This window comes from Lonchura striata, chromosome 10 (genome assembly GCF_046129695.1).
Source record: "Lonchura striata isolate bLonStr1 chromosome 10, bLonStr1.mat, whole genome shotgun sequence".
Classification (NCBI taxonomy): Eukaryota; Metazoa; Chordata; class Aves; order Passeriformes; family Estrildidae; genus Lonchura; species Lonchura striata.
The window spans coordinates 4721244-4742892 of NC_134612.1; the positions used below are offsets into that span (position 1 = coordinate 4721244).

At 45.3% G+C, this 21649-nt stretch overlaps 2 protein-coding genes across 2 annotated transcripts; both read right to left on the reverse strand.

Annotated features, from left to right (window-relative positions):
* Window position 1: 1 nt before the first annotated feature.
* MTERF4 (mitochondrial transcription termination factor 4) lies at window positions 2-1185 on the reverse strand. The gene is made up of 3 exons (XM_021547039.2): window positions 846-1185; window positions 582-766; window positions 2-501 (listed from the first exon to the last, which is right to left on the reverse strand). Exons 1-3 carry the CDS (start codon window positions 1183-1185, stop codon window positions 142-144), a joined length of 885 nt encoding a protein of 294 aa, XP_021402714.2. The 3' UTR covers window positions 2-141.
* Window positions 1186-2328: 1143 nt separating this feature from the next.
* On the reverse strand, window positions 2329-21543 carry PASK (PAS domain containing serine/threonine kinase). The gene is made up of 18 exons (XM_021547028.3): window positions 21364-21543; window positions 20663-20798; window positions 19802-20015; window positions 18882-19111; window positions 17608-17778; window positions 16178-16318; window positions 15502-15636; window positions 14581-14868; window positions 14118-14217; window positions 12444-12627; window positions 9029-9897; window positions 8198-8379; window positions 7561-7728; window positions 6690-6815; window positions 5936-6070; window positions 4351-4550; window positions 2997-3130; window positions 2329-2752 (listed from the first exon to the last, which is right to left on the reverse strand). Exons 3-18 carry the CDS (start codon window positions 19971-19973, stop codon window positions 2589-2591), a joined length of 3399 nt encoding a protein of 1132 aa, XP_021402703.2. The 5' UTR covers window positions 19974-20015; window positions 20663-20798; window positions 21364-21543; the 3' UTR covers window positions 2329-2588.
* Window positions 21544-21649: the final 106 nt, after the last annotated feature.

Below are 21649 nucleotides of genomic sequence, written 5' to 3' on the forward strand. Positions count from 1 at the left end.
GTTGTATTTGACAGATGGGATTTATTGGTACCCCACCCAAACCCTGCAGTCACCCCGGGTTGCGCTGGTGTGGTGTGGGAGCCCAAAGCACCCAGTGACTGCAGCAGCCCGGGAGGGCTGGCACCTCAGAGCCTCACCTCCTCACTCCCTGGCTGTTTCACTTTCATCACTGTCCAAATCATCATCATCATCCTCTGTGTACAGTGCATCCACATCCTCCTCTTCCTCCTTCTCCTCCTCCTCTCGAGCCAGCAGCTTCTTGAAGACCTCAAACTCCTCCGGAGTAGAGTAGGCCAGGCTGGCCAGGAAGTCTTTCTCTGGGAGCTGAAGGATGTCCTTCAGTTTTGGGTTACTAGTTTGGGTCTGTCCTTTGTGTGGGGTCTCGTAGAGCCCCCGGCGCTCCAGGAAGATGTGCCGACTCCGGAGCTCGGCAAAGGGCATTTGGAAGAGCCGAGCCTTCACCATCTCCTTCTGCTGGACCCCCATTCTGAAGTAGGCGTACTGCGGGCGGAACGGGGGGTGTCAGGCACAGCCCTATTCCCGCAGCCGGTTCTGGCAGGAACGTGGGTCTCGCTCCTCACCTGGAACTGGTGATGGAGGGTGCGCGGCTCCTCCAGCAGGACGGCGGGGCAGGTCCCCAGCACTTCCCGCAGCTGCTCCGCCGTGAAAAGGCAGCGCTCCCGCAGCAGCCGCACCGCCGCCTCCAGCCTCTTCCGCGGCACGTGGAAGAGCTGCGGGCAGCGGCTCGCCGCCCGCTGCAGCCGGCCTGCGGGCAGCGGGTCAGCGGCCGGCAGCTCGGCGGCAGAGCCCCGCTGTTCCCCCCGCAGCCCCGCTCGCTGCCCTACCTCCGTCCATGCCCAGGCGCCGCAGCTCCTCGGCGCGCTCCCGGAGTCGCTCCGCGGGCAGCCGCAGCAGCGCCGGGCTCCGCTCCAGCAGCGCCAGGGCGGCCTCGGCGCTCAGCCCCAGCAGCAGCAGCTGCGCCGCCGCCGCCTCCCGGTGCTCGGGGCCGAGCCGGGGCTGCAGCGCCAGGAGCCGCCGGGCCTGCTCCTGGCTGAAGCCCATGGCCCGCAGCCCCGCCAGCTCCCCGCAGCCGCGGCGAGCGCACGGCCCGGGGGCGGCGGGGAGCGCCCGGCCCGGCCGCAGCGCCGTCCCCGCGCCGCGCAGCAGCAGCAGCCGCCCCGCCATGGCCGCGCCCGCCCCGCTCCGCCCCGGCCCGGGAGCGCAGGAGGGGCGGGCTGGGCTGGGAGCCGGCCCGGTGCCCCGGGGAGAGCGCGGGCAGAGCGGCTCGTCCGCTCCGGTACCCGCAGGGCCGGTCCCGCCGGGACCGGAGCCGGGGCGCGGTGCTACAGAACGCAGGGGAGGTCAAGTGTTGGAGATAGCAGAGTCCAGAGCTGGATACGAACCTAATTAGTGTTATGTGTAGCAAACACAATTCGCGCCACTCCTTGTATGAAATATGTAATATTGGATACTTGTTGGATTATGCTCGTTTGTATTAGAAGCCCCCCCCCCCCCCCCGGTGTGTCTTGAAACCCGATTTACAAGTAAAAGGATGAGGCTCAGCCAGGAGATGGGCCGAGATGTCCGAGATGGATCTCATGGAAATCCTCGGGCAGATACATGTTAATGCAGCGTTCCCATAAATTTCATCAAGGGATTCACCAACTCCGGACACTGAATTGTTCTTCCTCATCACCAAAAAAGAAAATCTTATTAACCTATGGACTCTGAATGGAAGAAAAGACTGACTGCTGAAATCTTGGCCTCAGGTGGAATTTTCCCTATAAAAACCACTTGTGCCAGGATGGAGGTGTGTGGGCATAGGGAAAAAACCTCTCCTGAGGCTGACTCCTTGTTGCACACCCAGGGTCGATCCCCGGGCTCGGCCCTGTTTTTGTTTCCTTGGCTGGCTAGATAGAATTTGACCACTAATAAAACTATTTTTATTTTTAATTTGGCTGAATAAATTTTCATTTATAACATTAGTAATTAAGCCGAGTCCTGTTGCTTCTCTGCAGAGCTGCAGCAGCCGGCCAAACCGCTGCCTTTTCCCAGCACTTCCTCCCAGGCAGCCTGACCCTGGCTGACCTGTACCCCAAAATATTCCTGTTCCCCATATCTTGACCAAATTCTCTTTATTGAATCTATTTTTAGTTCCCAATATCTCTGTCTCATCAAAATTGAGAACTGTTTTCCTGAATATAGATAGGACTCTCATGTTAAAAAAAAAAGGACACTACCAGCCTACCCCTCCTACCCAAATAATGTGATTACATATCTGGTTTTGAGTCTCCTTTGTGCACACACAATCCAGAAAACTAACAGCAATATTATCATTCATTTATTAATTCACTTTTCATAAAAATATATAAGCTACATATAAAAGTAAAACCAGGCAATAAAAATATTTTCCAAGTTATGAGCAACTTAAACATGAAAATCTTCCCCTCACATCTTTGAAACATGTCCTGGGTAAGAACAGTAATAAACTGAGTATATGTGGGTGTCAGCAGGTAACCTTCCAACGGGACCTGTCCTGCTAACAGAGCTCATTCTTAGTTCTAAGTCGTCCCTAGCTGAAGAAGCCTTCAGAGCGAGGTGCCAGCTGGCTCAGCAGGGACAAACACCTCCTCCCAGGTATAATCTGCCAGGTTCACAGGCTGGCACAGCCAAGGATCCTCTGCCAGCATGGCCAGAGTCACGCGCTGCTCCGGAACGGGGTGCAGGAGCCCGGCCATCAGATCCATGAGACCTGGGCAGGGACAGCAGAGGATGGCTCAGGCTGGGTTTTGGGCAGGTTGGGAATGAGAGATACAGTCTATGTTCAAAGAATGACAAATTTCCCCAACTCTGCTGCACTGAGCAGCTTTCCAAATCATCACAGAACACATCAGGAAGCATTTCTTCAGTCTTCCCCTTTATTTGGGGTGAAAAAACACCACTTATACTTTCCCAAGAGATCTGCTCCTTTTGAAAAGCAAATGGGAAGAGCTCACCTTCTGACACAGGGCGAGGAGGACTCAGGACAGCTGCCAAGGCCTCCTCCAGCTCACAGAAGGGATTCTCCCCAAGCACCAGGGTGTAAAGGGTGATGCCAAGTGACCACATCTCCAGCTCAGGGCCGTGGTACCTGTGCAGAGATAAGCTTGCTGAAACTCAGATTGCAAGTACAAAGCTATATGCTAAAGAAAGTGAAAAGAAAAAAGGGACCTTGAGAGCCCTTGTTTCCAATTTTTATTTTAACATAGAAAGTTTGTGAGAATATTAAGAAGGTTCTCATGTGTTTGAGGAGTCTGCATTATCCTTCTCCAGGAAATAAAACCAACCACAGAACAGCCAACCAGTGTAACATGCACCCAGACTTCCACATACATAAGCTGGTGACAAGAACTTACCCCTCCACCGTCTTCATCATCAGCCAAAACTGTCAAGTAAATATTTAACTGCAAGAGCAAACACATCCTCCCAGCCCTTTCAAAACAAAAGTTACGTGGAAATAACTATTAACTATCTCAGTTCCATCTGAGAAAACATGCCAGTTCCTTCACACAGTAAGAGGTGGAATTCCCAGGGCAGAGCTGCTTGCTTCACCTTTCTCCAATTCCCAGCAGGAATTTCCTCTCTCCCTTGCATTGCTTCCCCCACACTCCTTTAGGAGGAGGGCCCATGGAAACAGCTGTGAAGCAGCAGCAAGATCCATGCAGGCATGTACAATTACAGCAGTGCCACCCTGTGATGGGGAGGCTTCCTTGTGGAGCAGCTATGAGAGCACCAGCTGCCAGGTACAGAGCACTTGGAGAGGGAAAGAAGAGGGAAGAGAGCCAAGATTTAGGTAGCACAGCCAAAACAGCAGCAAGAGAAGCTGTAAGAGAAGAATCCTTGAGTCCCGAGGAGTACAAAAATCAGTGGGGAGATGAACAAGGACCAAACTGCAAAAATTCAAACAGAGGGAAGCATGTAGGAAAGAAAACAGAGAGGATGAGAGTGGGAGGATACAAAGCACAGACATGCAAGGAGAAGGTCCTATCAACAGCAATACTTGCTTACTCCACCTCTCTGAAAGAGCAGCTTTTGCTAGAGAGAGCCTGGAAACAGTTTTAGAAACACCTTTGTGCATATTCAAGCTTTTACAACTTGATTTCTGTCACTAGAGTGCCCTACTTTGTATGCACTCAGACCTTCACAGTGATTTCTGCCACTGCAGTGCCTTAAATCTCACTGCAGTTTCCTGTGGTTGGATGCTCTAGCAGCATTCCAATGGCACAGAAGCTTGCCTACTGTTCCAGCCCTGCCCACATGGGTTATTTTTGGTGTTATGGAACAAAAATGACTTTTCAGAGGGTGACATACGGTTTGCCAGACAGCACTTCTGGTGAGCAGTATTCAATTGTCCCACAGAAGGTATAAAATAATTTCCCAGGTTCCAGGTAGGCAGCCGAACCAAAATCCACTAATTTAATTGTGAAATCTTCAGCAATGACAATATTTTCATCCTTGATATCTCTGTGAAGGATGTTCCTACAGTGGAGATACCCAACAGCTGATACAAGCTGGAAGAGACAGAAGGGACTAGGTGTTACTACACAGAGTCCCTGAATAGTTGATGTAGCATCACAGCTTTCCCAGAGTCACATTCCGGCTTGTTTTGACACTGCCTAAACAAGATATACATCCTAATTATGGCAACTGGAAATGGCCTCAGGCCTGCCTGTCATCATTGCTGCAGTGCTTATGGAAGAGACACTTCAAAGAGCCTTTGCTGCTTTCATCTCACAGATGTGCAGGAGGAGGGGATGCTGCAGTCAGGATGGGATTGAGAACATTGGAGCTCGCTGCTACAATCCTGCAAGTTCCTCTATTTTTATCCCAGCATTTGGAGGGTCCTTTGGTTTCTCCAGAAGGATATTACTGTGTGCCTTCCATGCTGCAGGATGACAAAGCATTTGAGAGCCAAGTTTGGTATAAATAACATAGTCACTCCTAAACTCCATTCTTTTTCCAGCACGATTCATGCTTTAATGCCATAATTAAGGATAATATGAGAACGATATCACCGTGGAGATGATCCTGACTCCTACAATGTTTTTAACAAGAAAAGCAGATGGCTGAGGGAGAAAAGTTTCTATTTATAATACAAATGTGCCTCTGCAGGGAAATGCAGTGCAGATCTGAGGGAACAATTCAGCCTTACAAACCCCAGGCTAGGTTAAGCAAAGGGCTGATCATCACAAGGCTAAAGGGATACTTTTGGCTTCCATCTTCCATCAGCACCCCAGGTGAGGGCAGGGTGGGCACAGCAAGGGTTTGTGTGGGGGTTACCACATGCACAGTAATTCTTGCATACCCTAGAGCAAGGAATTTACTCATGAGGGGAAATTACCTGGGGACTGCTGTTGTGGCTAACTCAATAAACAAAGTACAGTTCAGCCCTCAGGCAAGCTCCTGACTTATGGGAAACTACCCTGAGTTACCTTGCATTATGCCACCTTAAAATCCAATATAATTTCTTGATTTAAAGAGCAGAGCCCTTTACTCCTGTAAACAATCAAAACTAAGCACTGAGGTAAGTGAAAACGTGGCTTTTTGCAGGCTTGGGGCAGCTTCTGTGAGTTTTCCTTCTCTCTCAGGGGAAATGTGAGTGCTACATGAATGGTGTCTGGGTGACAGGAGCTGTGTGCTGTCCTGGTAACAGCTGAAGGGCCAGGGAAACCTCACAGGCAGTGAGGTCCTGGAAAGGCTTCTTGGTTGTTTCTAAGTAAACCTTAACAAGGCTTCTGCAGGCAGCACTTCAATCAGCCCTACAGGATGGTGGGGAAAGGTTCTGCAAGTATAGAGCACAACTCCAGTGCCAGTTGATTAGCCAGTGTTAAGTGGAACAGAATCCTGGTTCTTACATTAACCAATTCTCACCTGCATGTAGCAATTCTGCTCTCACCTGTCTGAATATATAACTTGCTAATGGCTCATCCAAGTTGGGCTGATTATCAATAAATGTAAAGAGGTCCAGACCAGATCCATGCTTCTCCATCACCAGTTGGAAGAAGCATTCATTTTCAAATACATCCAGCACCTATAAATAAAAGACTTGTTTAATCATGTGCTTCATCCTCAAAAATTGGCTTTTTTTTTCTTTAACAAAGACTGTTGTCCTCTTGGAGATTTAATTGGTGTATATTATAATCTTTAAAGTCTCATTTCACCAAGCACAAATGTTTCTTGAAGTGTGCAGAATAAAACTGGGAGCAGAATTAAATCCAAGAGGAATTCTTTCTGAAGCAAAAAACAAACAAACCAACCAACCAACCATGCAACCAAAAAACCACCAACAACTTCAAAACAAAACCCAACAACCTCAAAACAAAGAGTAAGAAACAAGATGTGTCCAGATTATTTACTGAACTAGTACATGTTCAAATGGACATCACACTTCCAAGATACGTGTCTCATCTTGAAATAGCTTTTTTTTTCTGTTAAGAATCACATCTTCAAATCACTTTGGGGCGAAAGTGTTGAAGCAAGCAACAATCTGCTGTGTCACACCCTCCAAAACAAAGCAGGATAAACAGAATCTCTCCTGAAAAGACAGATTCAGTGCAGGACACCTCACTCCTGAAGAGGAACACCAGACACCCAGATGCAAACAAACCACCCGGTGCAGTACAAACTGCATCAGTTCCCAGCCACTCTACCTTAATGATACTGGGGTGCTGCAGCTTCTGCAGGATTGCAATTTCTTGAGTGACCCTCCCCAGGTCAGGATCATCTACCCAGCAGTCCTCCAGCACCCTCTCCTTCCAGATGAACTTCACAACAACCTACACAGACAACAGCATTCAGCATCATGTGCCAAAGCAGGGCTTGGAGTGTCAGGGAAGTTAATTGCCAGGAAATCTGTTAGTGCTTCATACTACTGGAAGTAACCCCATGTGAATAGCTTAGAGTGTATTTGAATGTGTTTAAATTAATTTAGTCCTAGAAGCTAAATGATACACATAAATGGAATATATTTATTGCTGCTCTGAATTCCAAAGGCTTTGGCAAGCCAGGTCTCTTATCAATCAGTTACAGCACATGGGTGCAGTGGAGGGAAATGAGCACTAAACATCCATGCAAGGGAAACACCAGAACTTGCCCTCTCAGCACCCAAAATACTTCTTCTGAAAAAGAGGAGGTGCCATCATCTCAACACATCTATTCTCCATTCTTGGGGTCATGGCACAATAAAGATTTTGAGGTTTGCTATTCTCTCTAGTAACAGAAGACTAAAACCTCTAATTCTGTTAAGATTAATGTCTACTTCTTTCAACAGGTTCAGTTAGCTGCATTAATTAGTTCACTAACTCATTCTGCACCTGTTGTCTCAGGTAACATTTACACACAATATCAATGCAAATGTTTTGCTATCCTGTTTCCATTTACAGATTTCTGTTTCAACAAAACAAAACCCCAACTATCAAAGAGAAGCTTCTGACAGTATAATGTTAACAGAATATGAATGCTCAGATCTTTCAGTTTTCCTCCTAAATCATTATTGCAATAGGGCAACAAGAAATACTTCACCTCCTGGTGATCTTTCTTGCTCCTGGCACTCCAGACAAAGCCAAAAGCACCTTTGCCAATAAGATTGAGGGTGCTGTAATTTTTTGCATATTCTCCCTCACATGCTCTTAATCCTTCAAGATCTTCAGCTCTTGGGGAATTGTTGAAAAGTGAAGCTGATCTGATGGCCTAAGTACAGATACATAAGCATAAGTTACAATAGCAGCAAAAATTGACCAGCCACAGAATCACATTTCTGAAATTAATAAATACTGGAAAGAACATACACATCTGCAAGAATAGATAAAATGAGGAATCTTTGCTTCTGACAGTGAGAACTGCACTATATATATATTTACGTATACACATGATGGCGAGTATCCTGCAGTTTGGAACTGCACTGTCCAGGCTGGAAAGGTAGCTACACTAAGCCCCACACCAGAAGTGTTACAAAATAGCAATTGAGATTTTGGTTTAGTATATGGACAAAAAAAAAAAAAAAAAAAAAAAAAAAAAAAAAAAAAAGTAGGGAAAAAGAAACAGCAACATCCACCCCACCAACTCATGTCATTAATTTGAAAATCTTCTTGACTTTAGCTTCAGCTTAACAGTCAAACAAGAGGAGAAATGCTTAATATTCAAAGGTAGGATTTCTTACTTCTCCAAGACTTTTAGTAGAGAGATCAGCAACAGACTGGGAAGAGTTTGCCAGGCTGGCAAGCAAATGCTGAGTCTTTGCTACAGCTTCCTTTTGGCTCTGTGAAATGTCTTTCACCACCCAGACACAGAAAAGCACAGTGGGATCCTGCAGCTCTGCACATTTCACCTCGAAGAGGATGCCTGTAGAAACAGGTGAGGAAATGAAAATGGTAGAATGCAGCTTTAGTGTTGAACAAGACAGAGGATGTTTTAGGACAAAATTCAGAGCTCTTGACAAAAAGTTCAGAATTTGGGAAACAGCTGCTCAGTAAAGAATCATCAGAGGGGCTGACACTAGCACAGCTATTCTAGAGGCACCAATCAGCTACCTCCAGCAGAGATTTGTCAGTATCCAATTGTGATTATTCATTTCACACTGTTATTCTAGATTACATAAAAATGGGGATTTTATTCAACAAGCAACTGATTGCAGCTGAAGGAGTGAATTAAACAAATTCCATTATACAATTTTAACGCAATTTACAGTTTTACAGTGTAGTTTGTATTTTCTCTTCAGAAAAAGTTATCAGGTTCACACTTTTTAATTGTGCTTTGAGAGTATTTCTGACTTTTCAGTAGGGATTAATTTCTTACCAACTTTGTATTTTATACCACCTCCTTTTCTGATATTCTCTGGACAGACTTAAATACTTTTTTTTTTTTTCTTCTAGATGCTTCTTCCTTCCTCTCCACTGTGAGCTTCTAACCAGAACTGTCTGCATTCTGCAAAACTGTGGGTGAAAAGGAGCATCCCAGTAAGAGTTTGGGAAGGGGACAAGGTTTCACTTACTGAATTGTGAACCATCTCTGTGACAGCAATTCCCAATGTAGCTGCCTTCCAGAATCTCCCAGGTCAAAGCAGCTGCTGGATTTAGCCTGCCCTCTTGTTTCACTGGGGTGGATGTTACTTTGATCTTCATGTTTTGCTGCCTGAGGAACTGACAGTGTTCTTCAGGCCTACCTTTACTTTTCAGGGGATTTCTGCTGGAGTTGTCTCCCACAGTTTCTGCAATGGTTTCAGGTTTCTCAGGAAATGCTTTGGAGGATTCCTCAGAGTTTTGTAAATGCCTTCTGGAGGCCAGCCATCCAGAATCAGCTTCTGTGGCAACACCACTCAGCAGCTGCTTTCCTTGATGAGTGGAAAAGGCACCGTTGGTCTCAATTAGCACACTGGAGTCCACTGCATCAGAGCAACATCCTCCTCCAAGAGCTGCAGTAACACCTAAAGAATCGTCTGAGTTCCCCTTGACACCAGCACTCAGTCCCAGTACCTCAAGACCAGAGCAGATCCAGTTCAGTTCAGATTCTTTCACATTTTCAGAGGCTGTGGCAGCTCCTGGTGCAGAAGCACTGCAGCCTGTTTTATTTCCTGAGCAAACATCACAGCCACTGCTTCTTTCATGTGCAAAGGAGATTGAAGGATCATTTAGCAGGCAGTTGTCAACAACAATATGCTCGAGGCTGGAATGTTTTGCATCACATATTGAGTTTGTTTTTAACACCTGCCCTGGAACCATGTGGCTTTTCGAGTCTTGTCTGCAGTTCAGAGCTGTCCCAGGCCATGGCTCATCCACTGTTGGTGTTCCAGGTGAGTTACAAGTGGCTTCAGAAGGCAGCTTCACTGGGTCACAGGATGCTGCATTTAGATTGTCTTCTAGTCTGCAACAAACAGGCAACCAGGCAACAGTTACTGCAGGAGATCCTGCACTGTGACTGCTTCTCTCTGCAATCTCCAAGTTCTGACCTAAATCCCACTGTTGTGAGTCAGGTGATGTGTGGGAGAGAGCCTTGCAGAGAGCATCTTTTGAGATTTATTTGATCCTGAACTTCCCACTGTTCTATACTGTGCCACTGCTCTGATTGTGTCAAGCCAGCTTTTGGGATAAGGCTCTGTGGTGGGCTGAGAGCCCATCTGTAGCAAGGCTGTCCTCAGTGCAAAAATTCAAGGCTATCAGCAACATCATGATTACAAAATAAGAAAACTGTCCTACTGTATAATACCCATTTAAATATGGTCACTATTGAAAACCTGGACCAATAGTTTTATTTCAAGTTTAAAAGCAAAAGGCAGAAAGCTGTTTGCACAGGCATCCAAAATCCTGACAGATTTTCCAAAGGTACACTCAAATGACACTCTTCCCCTATGGATAATTTCCTTCTCTAGCTTAATTCCTAAATATAGATCATAAACCATTTACCACCACAAAAAAACCCTAATACACATGTGAGGTGTTTTGCCAGTTGATGGGGGTGATGGAATGGGCACAGACACCAATAGAAAGAATGGTCTTATTTTCCTATTAATATTGAGGCAATACAGAAGAAAAAAGATAACCTTCTTGTTTTATCAAATGTATTACCCACTCAGCTTTAGCAACAAGCAAAACTAAGCAAGGTGATGCATCTGATCATTACTACAGGAGAAAGAAAAGTGATTGCAAAAGATCCATCACCAATTGCCTAAATACTTTACCATCATCCAGAGTCTGCAATTGCTGGGGAGCACTTTTTTTTTTTCCAGTGAGGACCTGGAGAACTCTTCCCAGCAGTTGGGAAAATCCCATGCAGTGCATCCATTTGTAGGTGAGGTCTCCCAAGTTTGCTCAAAAAAGGGGTCCAGGTTTATAGGCCCCAATTAAACAATCCAAATTACTTGTTCACCTTTTTGTGCAGAAAACATCTGGTTCTGATGGCCCACTTCCCACCAGCCAGGGCCAGGGCTGGGAGGGTTTTGCCTAAAATATTCGACTAACAAACCTCCAGGGATATCTGTTGGGACAGTTTCTTAATATACCTCACACAAGGTTATACCAATGTCTCTACAACAGCAGGTTTGGCATTAAGAACAACTAATATTAATGTTTTGATCATCTATTTGTAACTGAAGAACCTTGATGGTATTAATAACATCATGTTCAAGATTCATCTTGTAAGTCAATTTGGTGCTTAGGCCTGCTGTTCAGGCCTCAGCAGGATGCTTCCAGTCCTGAAAACAGAAGTTCCCTTGTCTGTCCAACAGGAGATGCATGTCTCCATCCATCAGGGTTTGGATATATGCTTTGACAGAAACCCAAGCCCTGAAAAAACAGCTATTGTCCTGCTACCTGTAATATTTTAGACTAAATCCATCAGTTTTATGTTATGCCATTAATAATAGAACTGTTTAGGAAGTATGCAGAATATCTACATTGGGTCATTTGTGTGATGATTTTTAAAATTACCATATTTCAAACCTTTTTATCCACCTAAAGTGTTTGCTTAAAACACTTGTTGATTTCCAGAATTATACCATGTCCAAAATTCTCTAACAGGGAAAATACAAAAGCTTAATACAGCTTTACAGAGTTCATATAAATACATAAGAAATAAAAGAATGCAGAACTGTACTTTTAATAATCCATCCATGGCACAAGGTATTTTGCAAACATTTCCATTAGTAAAAATGCAGCATAGAAAAACAATGAAGCAGAGCACTTACAGTCCTTACTTACAAGGATGATATGAGAGATGTAAACCATGAGAGCACAAAAAATGACACTATCAGCCACTTTAAAAAGCAACAAGAGCTGTGCTGTAACGGTTTATACCTTAAAGTGGATAGTAAATATTTACTGTGGTGGAGAAAACCACAACTGTAGCAGATTTGCAGCTAGAATTGTTAATGTGGAAGGCTTAAGATTTGACTTAAAGTAGGCCATGAGCATGACATTTGTACTTCTAGAGAATTTCTAACCTTGTGGCAGGAAAAAGACCTGGAAATGTACAAGAAAAATGGCTGGATTTCAGTAACACAGTACCCTGTTTTAATGGATGACCTGAGAGTTATGCCAAGCACCAGAAGGAATAACACTTAGAATTCCCTCCAGGTAACCTGGCTTCAGTGCAACACCAGCTGGAAGGAGATAAACATCCACTATTTATGATTAGGGAGCCTAATTACCTTAGTCTGGATGAAACATTTGGTCTCCTTTAGAGTTGGAATTTCTGTAATTTTACAATGGTAGCTTGTGCAGATAGAAATAAAAATCTAAGGCAGTGACAGCTCAGCCTATCTTACACTCAGATTCTAAAGACAGTAAAGCATGGAAGGCTCTTGCTACACCCTCCCACAGACATCAAACAGGTGAAAAAATCAGCTTTTGCTGGTGATTGCCAACACAGCTCTTCATTTCCCCAAGTGAATATACAGTCTGTGAAATGCCTACCTATTATTGGGGGTGGATGCTGCTTCAGGAGGTGAGGGAGGAGAAAATAAATTGGTCCCATTCTTCCCATTATTTTGTTTATTCTCATCATGTATTAATTTGTCATCTTTGTGTTGTTGCTCCAATTCCTGCTCTTCATCTCTTGACAGAAGGTGTGCTGAAGATGCAGCCAAGAAACTGCTCTCTGTACCAAACAGGAAACAAAACCACACCAATTTAAACTTTTATAGGCTTCAGAGGCTACAGTGATTAAAAATAAACTTGGAACTGCCTTGGTCTGTTTTTTCCCTAAGGAATTGAGTACAAAAGGCTTGATTGAGGCAAAACAGTCTAAATACAAGCATTCCATTCTACTTTGATAAATCACCACATGCAGGAATCTACATGTTTTAGGGCTGCCAAAATTTGCTTTTCTAGCAAAGCTCTTGAGCAGATATTGGTATCATGTATTAGCTACTTGAAGTTCAGAGGCCTAAGAAAATGCCAATAATATAAATAGACTGAAATTAAAATGATCATACAGCAGTAGCATTAAAAAAACAAAAAAAGCTCAAACCACACATATACAGCCCATTCCAAATCCATATAATGGAAAGGTTTGGACTGCATTTATATAACTCACTGAAGCTATAAGATTAAAAAAAGAGTCAAAACATGTTTGAAAGAAGAGGAAATTAAGGTCTTTCCTTCCCCAGTGACAACATATCAGATGAAAAACATGAGTTTGTTAGATGAAGTAAACCAAGTACTATTGCTGCAGAAGAAGGTAATGAGTAAGCAATCTAGATTTGAATCTAGAACAATGTTTAATTAGTAACAGCTGAGTGCTAACAACGCTTCCTCACTGAAGAATTGAACTACTCCTAGATTAGGGGCATCATTTCATCAAATAATTACCTAAGAAATTGTACAGTGTCTACTAACTCTTCTTTGTTCCAGTGGGGTGCATTGGTTTCAGCACAGATGTGCATTTCTAAGCAAAGAGAAAAAAAAAATAGGGGGGAGAAAAAGGAGACAAAACCAGCCTAAAATGTGGTATGGATGAGAGCGTGAACTTGCTGGTGTTCTCTGTGTTGGGCAGAGCTGGCTGGAAAAGACAGATGTGGAAAGATGAGGCTTCTTTGCTTCTGTTTATTCATGCTGTGTTCAGAGAAGTAAAATTTTGGTGAATTCTGATGCAAGCTGCATCAGAGGAATAAGTGATGCCTCCCTGATTGAAATACAGCAACCATAACATTGACTATCAGCCAGCAGCACAAGCCAATTCAGAATATTAGATTTTTCCCTTAAAATATTAATCCTAAGTAGCTACAGCTCCGCTGCAATACAGTCACAAGAGCTATATTTTTCACATTTTAAAATACCACAGGGTCCTAGCAGGGAAGGGAGGAAGGGAGGGGAAGTGCTTGTTAAGTACAAAGTGTTCTCTATTCTCACTGTAATTTCCATATTGGATATTCAGTTTTATCTTCTTGGCAACAGAGAGAAAAGCTCAATCTTAGGTGAACAATTCTCTTTACCTGAGGTTATAGTGGAAATCTGATTTTAAAACTGCATGGAGGGGCATGTTCTCTTTTTTGTGGGTCAACCTCTTGTCTCTGCTTGTTTCCCCTTGGTTACAGCAGCCAAAGCTAGCTCTATGGCAGGCACTGACACCTTCAAAAAAGCACTCACCTTCTGTCCCTGTGGGATCATCCAGAGGAGGTAAAGGCAAAGAACAGCCACTGCTTCTTTCCATGTTGTTATAGAAACCAGGGATCAGGAATGTAATGTTCTAAAACAAAGAACAAAACCTTATAAAGCTAAGCCAGCTCTCACAGGACAGGGGAAAATGCTGACACAGTGTGTCTGTGAGCCTGATTCTCATGGACAGCCAGGCAAAAGTGATCCACATGACCAATGGAGAACATAGAACTGTGCAGCTTGTTTTGGGCTACTTGAAATCCATAGCAACTCCTCAGCACTGCAAGTCTCAGCAATTCCAGCATGGGAATTTGCATGTCATCCCACACCTCACTAACCAAACATGTGGAACACAAGGATTTTGTGATGGCAAGGAGTGTAAAACAGCTTCACAATTCCAGTGGGTATGCTGCCACATGTATCAGTCTTCTGGGAGGATATGAACTTATCTTACCTTTCCCAACAGATCTTTCTTCTCATAGCCAAAGAGCATTAAAGCAAAACTATCCGTGATGCCACAGATGGTTCCATCTGACTGGAGAGCAATAAGACCACTGATGGTGGAGAAAACCACAACTGTAGCAGAGTACTGATAGCCTGGGAGAGAGCCTTCTGTCTGTGGAATCTCATCTTTCTGCACTGCTGCTGGCTCCTCCTCCAGATGGCTGACTTCCAGCTTTAAACTGAGAGGAAACATGGTGCCCTCTCTGCATCGGCCTGCAGCTCGCTGGATCCTGAGGTTCTAAACCAAAGCAAAAAAACCCAACCAAACAAAACTCAATCAGAAAACCTCTAACCGACCAAATGCTTTGGGTTTATTGCACTGGTTATATAAAATGACATGGGAATTCTCAGGAAAAAAGAGCAGGAAAAGAAAATGAACCAATTTTGTGAGTATCAAAATGAACAACATCTGTTGTTCACTGGATTTGGAATCCAGTGTTGAACTACCAAATAAATATCCTGAAGACCAGTCTGTGCTGCAGCTTTTCAACAAATTAGGCATTCATAAGAAGGCCTCCTTCAACTCCCTGTCTGCCCATTTCCATGGCATTTGCAAGGTCTGAGTATTCTTTCACTCCTCAGACAGACATGATTGAAATGGGTTAAAGAATTAAAAGGAATCTTTAAGAGCTTGCAGAGAGAGCACAGTATCTTACAAAGCTAGGACTGGAGAAAACTGCCTTTGACCTGGGCAGATTCCAGGGCATGGTCTCATCCCAGGTTAGGAACTCTTCAGACAGCAGCTGCACAAAAAAGCAGGGGAATGAGGCTTCTCTCTGAAAAGGCTTTCTTCTGTTATGTAAGGAGGGAAAGCAGCATGCACTCCAAATGGGAAGGCTATGGAAGAATGAGGCTGGTGCTCGTACTATACCTTTGGGATTTTTTTGCCTAGAGGAGGGATCTGTAAAGAAGGAATCAGGTCCTTTATGTGGAGTCCAACTACTGCTTCCAATGTTGGGTAGCCATGGAGTTGGGCATAAAGGAGATCACATGATGTAATTTTTCCCTGGGGAGGAAAATTTACGGGATTGTTAAAATTTTAACATTTTAGCCACAGTCCACTCAATGCTTTGACAATGGCTTCTGCAGTTACCTAAGCAATGGCAGGAAATTTCATTCTGCAATCCTTTGGCGGACACAACTCACTCAGTAAAAGCAGACACAGCATAAACCAATATTCCCATATCACTGTGCAGGGAGCCTGCCCTTTGCCCAGGAGAGAGGTAAATGTGTCCAGTGCTCCTCACAGAACTATTCCTCAGCCAGATGATCCCTTCACAAGGACATCCATACCCCAAAGTATCAACCCCCTGCCAAACCAACACTGCTTAAGGATAACACATCCCCTGAAGAGAGAGAGTGCATTTCTGTGTTGTCAAACACATCAAGGTGAGCCTCACCAGAGATCCATGCACAGCTCCTGCATGCACAGCCCTGCTTTCAGGCCCTGCCATGGACACAACTCCATGCTCACAAAGAGCAACCTACCAGTCCCACACAAACTCTCACAAATTACAGTCTAGTTTGATTGTTAGGAAAACACTTACATCGACCGTGAAGGAAACACGAGCTGAAAGTCTCTCCACTGGTTCCAGCACGACCACACAACGCTGCGTGTCCTTGCTTCTTATTTGCCTCAACCAGACTGAGACAGGGATCTTCTCACTGAGGTGGCCAATAACATCCACCTTCCCACCAGATTCAGAAATGGAGACATGACTTACTTAGATTGTGGTTACTTAGAAGAAACTTCAAACAGGAGTAAGCTACTGAGCCAAGATACCTCCCTATCATATTAGATAAACATCATTTCTTGACTACTTTCTAATATTTTATGGGACAAACAGTTTTAATCCAGAAAAATAAAAAATAATTCACAAAATGTTGTTACTTTTGCATAGTCTCTCCCCACCTCAGGAAGTCTAAATGCACAAAGACTTCAGAATAATAAATGTACCACTCTAACACCTTGCATTCAGTGTGAAGTGCCTCTCAGAGATGTCCTATTTAAGAGATGTCCCATGGTGCTAATGAACACTCCCCATTAGTAACAATCCTTACTTTCAGCTGCAAAACCAGCAATTTAATTTCTTTTGGGAGGAGATTCTTCTCAGATCAGAAAATGTTTATTTATCTTATAGCCTGCAAGGCTCGTCCCAAGCCTTTTATGATTTTTATATGATCTCAGCAGAATGGGTTTATGACTTACACAGTGACTCCCATAAAGTATTTGGAACAGCTTAGAATAAGTACCTCTGTCAGACATTTAATTTTAATTCTCACTGAATCATACTTAGATCCTTGCCCCTACCCCATATCCAGCTGAGGATTCAGGAAGATCAGGCTCTGAGATACCAACAATTTCAGTTCGAAAACAACACTCCAGAAAGAACAGGAGCATATTTTCCAAGGACTCTCTAAGGACAACTCACAACAGCAGAAAAAGAAAATAGTATGGAGATTTTCTCATACAGTTCTCTTACAAATAACCCCATTCTAGGCAAAATACCAATTCCACTCTTTTGCACTAACTATGGTCTTTTGACACAGACATTTCAGAGTATTTCAATGGCTTCAACCTTTAAAATATGCACAAGCCAATTTGAGGTAATTTAAAATATATTTTTAAGGACCAGACAATTGGGAAATTTTCCACAATAGATTTTTTCCATGTTAATCTATTTTTTAAAAATCTAACATCCTTTAAATTCTGGTTTGGACAAGTCACAGTGACTCCATGTGTTGACAGCTGCAAGGTTCTCATGGGTATCCCCTTGAATCATCTTTTGCCCTTTGAATTCCCACACCTGCAAACTTTTAAACCAAACAATCCTGCAAATGACAATTGCCAAATGTCCATGGAGTTAAATATATCAGGAAACTGCAGAAAATGTAAAAAAAAAAAAAAAAATCCCAAACCAAAGCCTACAAAACCACTTTATGTGGTGGAGAATAATTCCTTGAACATTTGACATACCACAGCTCCTGAAGCCACCAATGAACATTCAGAAGTTTCTAGGTACTCCTCACCCACTGCTTCCCAGGCCTCTTGGCCAGATTTGGATATCAAGTGAGACAGCTTTTGACCAATGAGCTCCTGACTACTGCACCCAAGCAACTTGCAAGCTTGGTCATTGGCCACTAGGATCTAGAAAAAAAAAAAAACAAAAAAAACCAACCAAACAAAAAAACTTAAACAAATAATAAATTTTTTTTTAAGAGCTCATCATCTCCTCAAGTTGTTGCTTTAATGTCTTAAAACATCCCTTTCTCCTGGTGGAAATAAAATGGTTCTTTACAATTCTGAGTTAATTATAGATTCTTATTCTAGGACATCCCTTGTCCACTCATCTTTTTGGTTAAGGGGTTTTGAGACATTGCTTTCCTTTTAGGTTCCCTGCTTTCTTTTAACTGTAAACAATGACATCCATGGAGGCAAAACTACAGAGTTGTATTTGCAAGCAAAGCCCAGGAAAGCCACAAGTTTACATCCAAACTCAGAGGTGTGCAGTGATCACACCAGTCACTGGCACACTGGAGCCTGTGCAATGGAGCAAGCTGGGACTCAGTGTTTCCAAAGTGGGCAAACCCAAACTGTCAGTTCGAGCTAAAACATGGCACAGCTCTTTAAAGGTATCAGGATCCAATGTTAGATTCCTCTCAGGACAGGAACAGAGAAATTCTTTCCCTCCCAATGCAAATGAAATGTTTACTGAGGCAGATAAAGAAATCTTATGCCACCACAGATACATTTCAGGGTTGGTACTTTACAGAGAGAAGGCCCGAAGCACATTCTGCTCTTCCTTTCTTCCCTCATGTCACTTCACAGCTGCATTCTTATAGAACCATTGAATGACAGAATGGTTTGGATTGGACAGGACCTCAAAGACCATCCATTTCCACCCCCATGCTATGGGCAGGGACACCTTCCACCAGCACAGGTTGCTCCAAGCTTTATCCAACCTAGAACATTTCCAGGAATAGGGAGTCCACAACCTCCATGGCCTGTTTGAGAAAGACTCAACATATCCTTGCTTCTGCTATTATTTTGTGTATTTTGCTAACTACAACCTGCAATGGAAATAAACTCATCAGCCTTTAGAAGACCACTGAGCTGGAGTAGACTACAAACTGCCTTCATGACATTGATTACCTGCAGATACACAAGATAAAACCAGACATTTTAGCCTGCTATCACACAACCTGCAGCAGTTATGGGGAGCTTAGTGCTGCAGGTTGTGCTGCAGGTACCTCTGTTGTGCTGGCATCCACAGTGAAGATGGCTTGGTTTGGGTTGCGTGCAGCAGCTGGGAGGTACTGGCTGGATTCCTCCACAGCTGGGGTGTGCAAAAAGGAGCAAGAACTTCCAATGGAAGCAGAGAGAGAGGCAGGATCCCACTGAGCCCATGGGTTACCAGTTTTGCTGGCACAAATGTTACGAGCTGTCAGAGAAGACAAACAGTAAGAGCTCCACTTCTCCCCTGTGAAAACATAAAGGTCAGGAATGTTGCTGTAACAGGAGTATCAGAAGAATGAACTAAAGAAAAAAAAATGCTGTCAGCTGAAGCAACTGTCAAATAATCCCAAAATACACGCTTCTAGATTTTTAAAGAAATTACAATAAAATAAAATAGTGAAACTAAAGAAAACAGAAACTATCCTAATAAATTTATCTTTTTGAATCTGGAACACATAAAGTTAGTCCATACCACTTGCCAACATTCATAAGTTTTAACCAGACTAGTTAACTTTTATTTTAACTTAGCAGTTTTTAAAATGTTTTGAAATCTCTCAAAAGAAAAATGAAATGGTCATTAAATAATTGCAGTAAGTGCCCAAGCCCTTTTTAAAAACTGCATTAGTTGCAGTTTTAGCTAATTAAGTGTTCCCACTATGTGACATTGAAATACCTGTATCCGCACCAATGTTTTAGCTACACAGTGCCAAGTGACTGCACTACATATTTCAAAGGTTCTGTGAGCATCTATCCAGTAATGTTTTCCCTGTAAGCTCTCCCAGCCTGCAGCAATCCATGGCTCAGGTGCTCACTGAACAAGTGCATCGTGGCAGATACTTATTGCTGTAGTCTCTGTGTTTGGGGAAGGGGAAGAGGAAGATCTGACACTGCTCAAAAGCTTCCTGGGTACTCAGTCTCACAACAGACTGCTCACCAGGCAGTGATGCTCCAAGCTGACAGAGCCCAAAGAGACGACTTCTCCTGCTTTTGTTGCCCCAGGGGAAGGATCTGCTTAGCGTATCAGAGCCATTCAAGTGAGTAAGGACTAAGCCTGCTGATGAAGACAGAAGGGCTCCTTCAGAGGGGCTACAAGCCTTAGCTGCCATGATCACACTCTGGTCACCAGGCCACACTTAGGGAGCCACGATCTGCAAGAGAATCAAAGGACACAAAGTCAGACCCGCAGCAGGGACCAACGCTGGCAAGTGACAATGCCTTCTGACCCAGCCACACCCCTGCAGGTGACAGCAGAACCCTCATTCCTGAGCTCCTGCCCTGAGGTTGGGCTGTGTGGTTATTACCCACAGCTGACTGCTGACTTGGCATCCTGCCCAGGTGAGGGTTCCATCCCTCTTGGGGCTATTCACTGAAAAGCTGGATTCCATGATCCTTCTGGGTCCCTTCCAAGCCATACGCTTCCACAGGACACGAGTGACCACCAGGACGCCGCCACCACATTTATTTCTGTCAGAGCTGCTAAGCGCCCACCCAGCACCCTCCCTCCTTTCTGCTGGCTTTGAAACCAAAACCCTTGGGTAATTTGGAAAGTCACTCGCTGTTTTGGTGTGATTTTATGTTTTACCCCAGGGCCCCTGGTCCCTCCCCTGACGGTGTCCCCCCAGGTGTGTCAGTCACTCTGCCTTTCCCCACCCTGACCCCTGCCAGCACTGTCTGTCACTCCTGGCATTCCAAAAGTTTGTGGAGTGATTGGGCAGGTTCAAAGGCTGCCTTTCACCCCGGGGGGACACTGGGCCACCCTGGTGTGCTCTGTCCCCTGAGACCTCCTCTCCTGTACCTGGTTGGTGGCTCCTTATCCCTTCCCCTGTCCCGTCCCCCAGGTAGAAGCGAGGGGAACCAGGCTGTCCGGGAGTTCTGATGGAGCAGTGACAGGATTCACAGTTCTGCTTGGAACCGCTGCTACATTCAGAGGCCTGCGGGCCAGAATAAAAACTTTGGATTAAACCCTCCATCAGACCGACTCCTTTCCTTCCCCATAGCCTTAAACGCCTCTCCGACAGCAGGAAGCCTGAGGGAGCACACCCTCTGCCAGGGAAGCTCCATCCTGCCGTCCCCTGAGCCCCGGCTCGCCTGGACTTGTCTCCATCCAGCTAGCCAGGAGCGTCTCTGGGGCGAAACACCACAGTGGCCGCTACTTGGTCCAGCAGCAGGGGCCAGACGAGCCAGGGCACGTCCCGTTCCCTATGCTGGAGCCACCAATATATAACTCGCGGTTTTGAATCGGCAAGTGGAGCGCAGATGGCTCCCTCCCACCCAGGGTGCCGGCCGGGCCGGGCCGCTGCGATCACCGCCGCGGCCCCTCAGGGCGGCAGCGCCGGCAGGAGCGGGGGCGGGACTGAGCGCCCGGCACCCAATGGGCGCGGGCGGTGTGAGAGCGGCACGGCGAGCAGCAAACGGGGCGGCAGCGCGGGAGGCGCCGCCAGCTCGAACGCCCGGCTGTTCGCCGGTCCCGCCGGCCTCCCCTTCCCCGCCACTCACGGTGCCCCCGCGCCGCGGGGCAGCGCGGCCGGCCTGCTCCGGGCGGCTGCGGGTGGAAGGCCGTTCCGCAGGGCGGTAGCTGTTCCTCTGCTCCTCCCAGGGCTTTAGAGGCGGAAGGACGGGGCCCAAAGCAGCGCGTAACGCGTCCGGCTCCAGGCGCCGGACAGGTCCCGAGTGTTTCTCACCCCTCCTGCAGAGAACTACAGCTCCCAGGAGGCAGCGGGGCGCAGCGCGTGCGCGCTGGGGTGTGGGCGGGCTCTGCCCCGCCCCCTGGGCGCGCCGGCTG

Excerpts from the sequence above, each read along its gene's own strand:
- MTERF4 (XM_021547039.2), bottom strand. The coding sequence starts at position 1,185 with ATGGCGGGGCGGCTGCTGCTGCTGCGCGGCGCGGGGACGGCGCTGCGG. Across the intron at positions 767-845 it reads GCGCCTGGGCATGGACGGAG|GCCGGCTGCAGCGGGCGGCG; the intron begins GTAGGGCAGCGA and ends CGCTGCCCGCAG. Across the intron at positions 502-581 it reads CCCTCCATCACCAGTTCCAG|TACGCCTACTTCAGAATGGG; the intron begins GTGAGGAGCGAG and ends TTCCGCCCGCAG.
- PASK (XM_021547028.3), bottom strand. The coding sequence starts at position 19,973 with ATGGCAGCTAAGGCTTGTAGCCCCTCTGAAGGAGCCCTTCTGTCTTCA. Across the intron at positions 19,112-19,801 it reads GCTTGGAGCATCACTGCCTG|GGGAGAAGTGGAGCTCTTAC; the intron begins GTGAGCAGTCTG and ends ATGTTTTCACAG. Across the intron at positions 14,869-15,501 it reads TAGGCAAAAAAATCCCAAAG|AACCTCAGGATCCAGCGAGC; the intron begins GTATAGTACGAG and ends GCTTTGGTTTAG.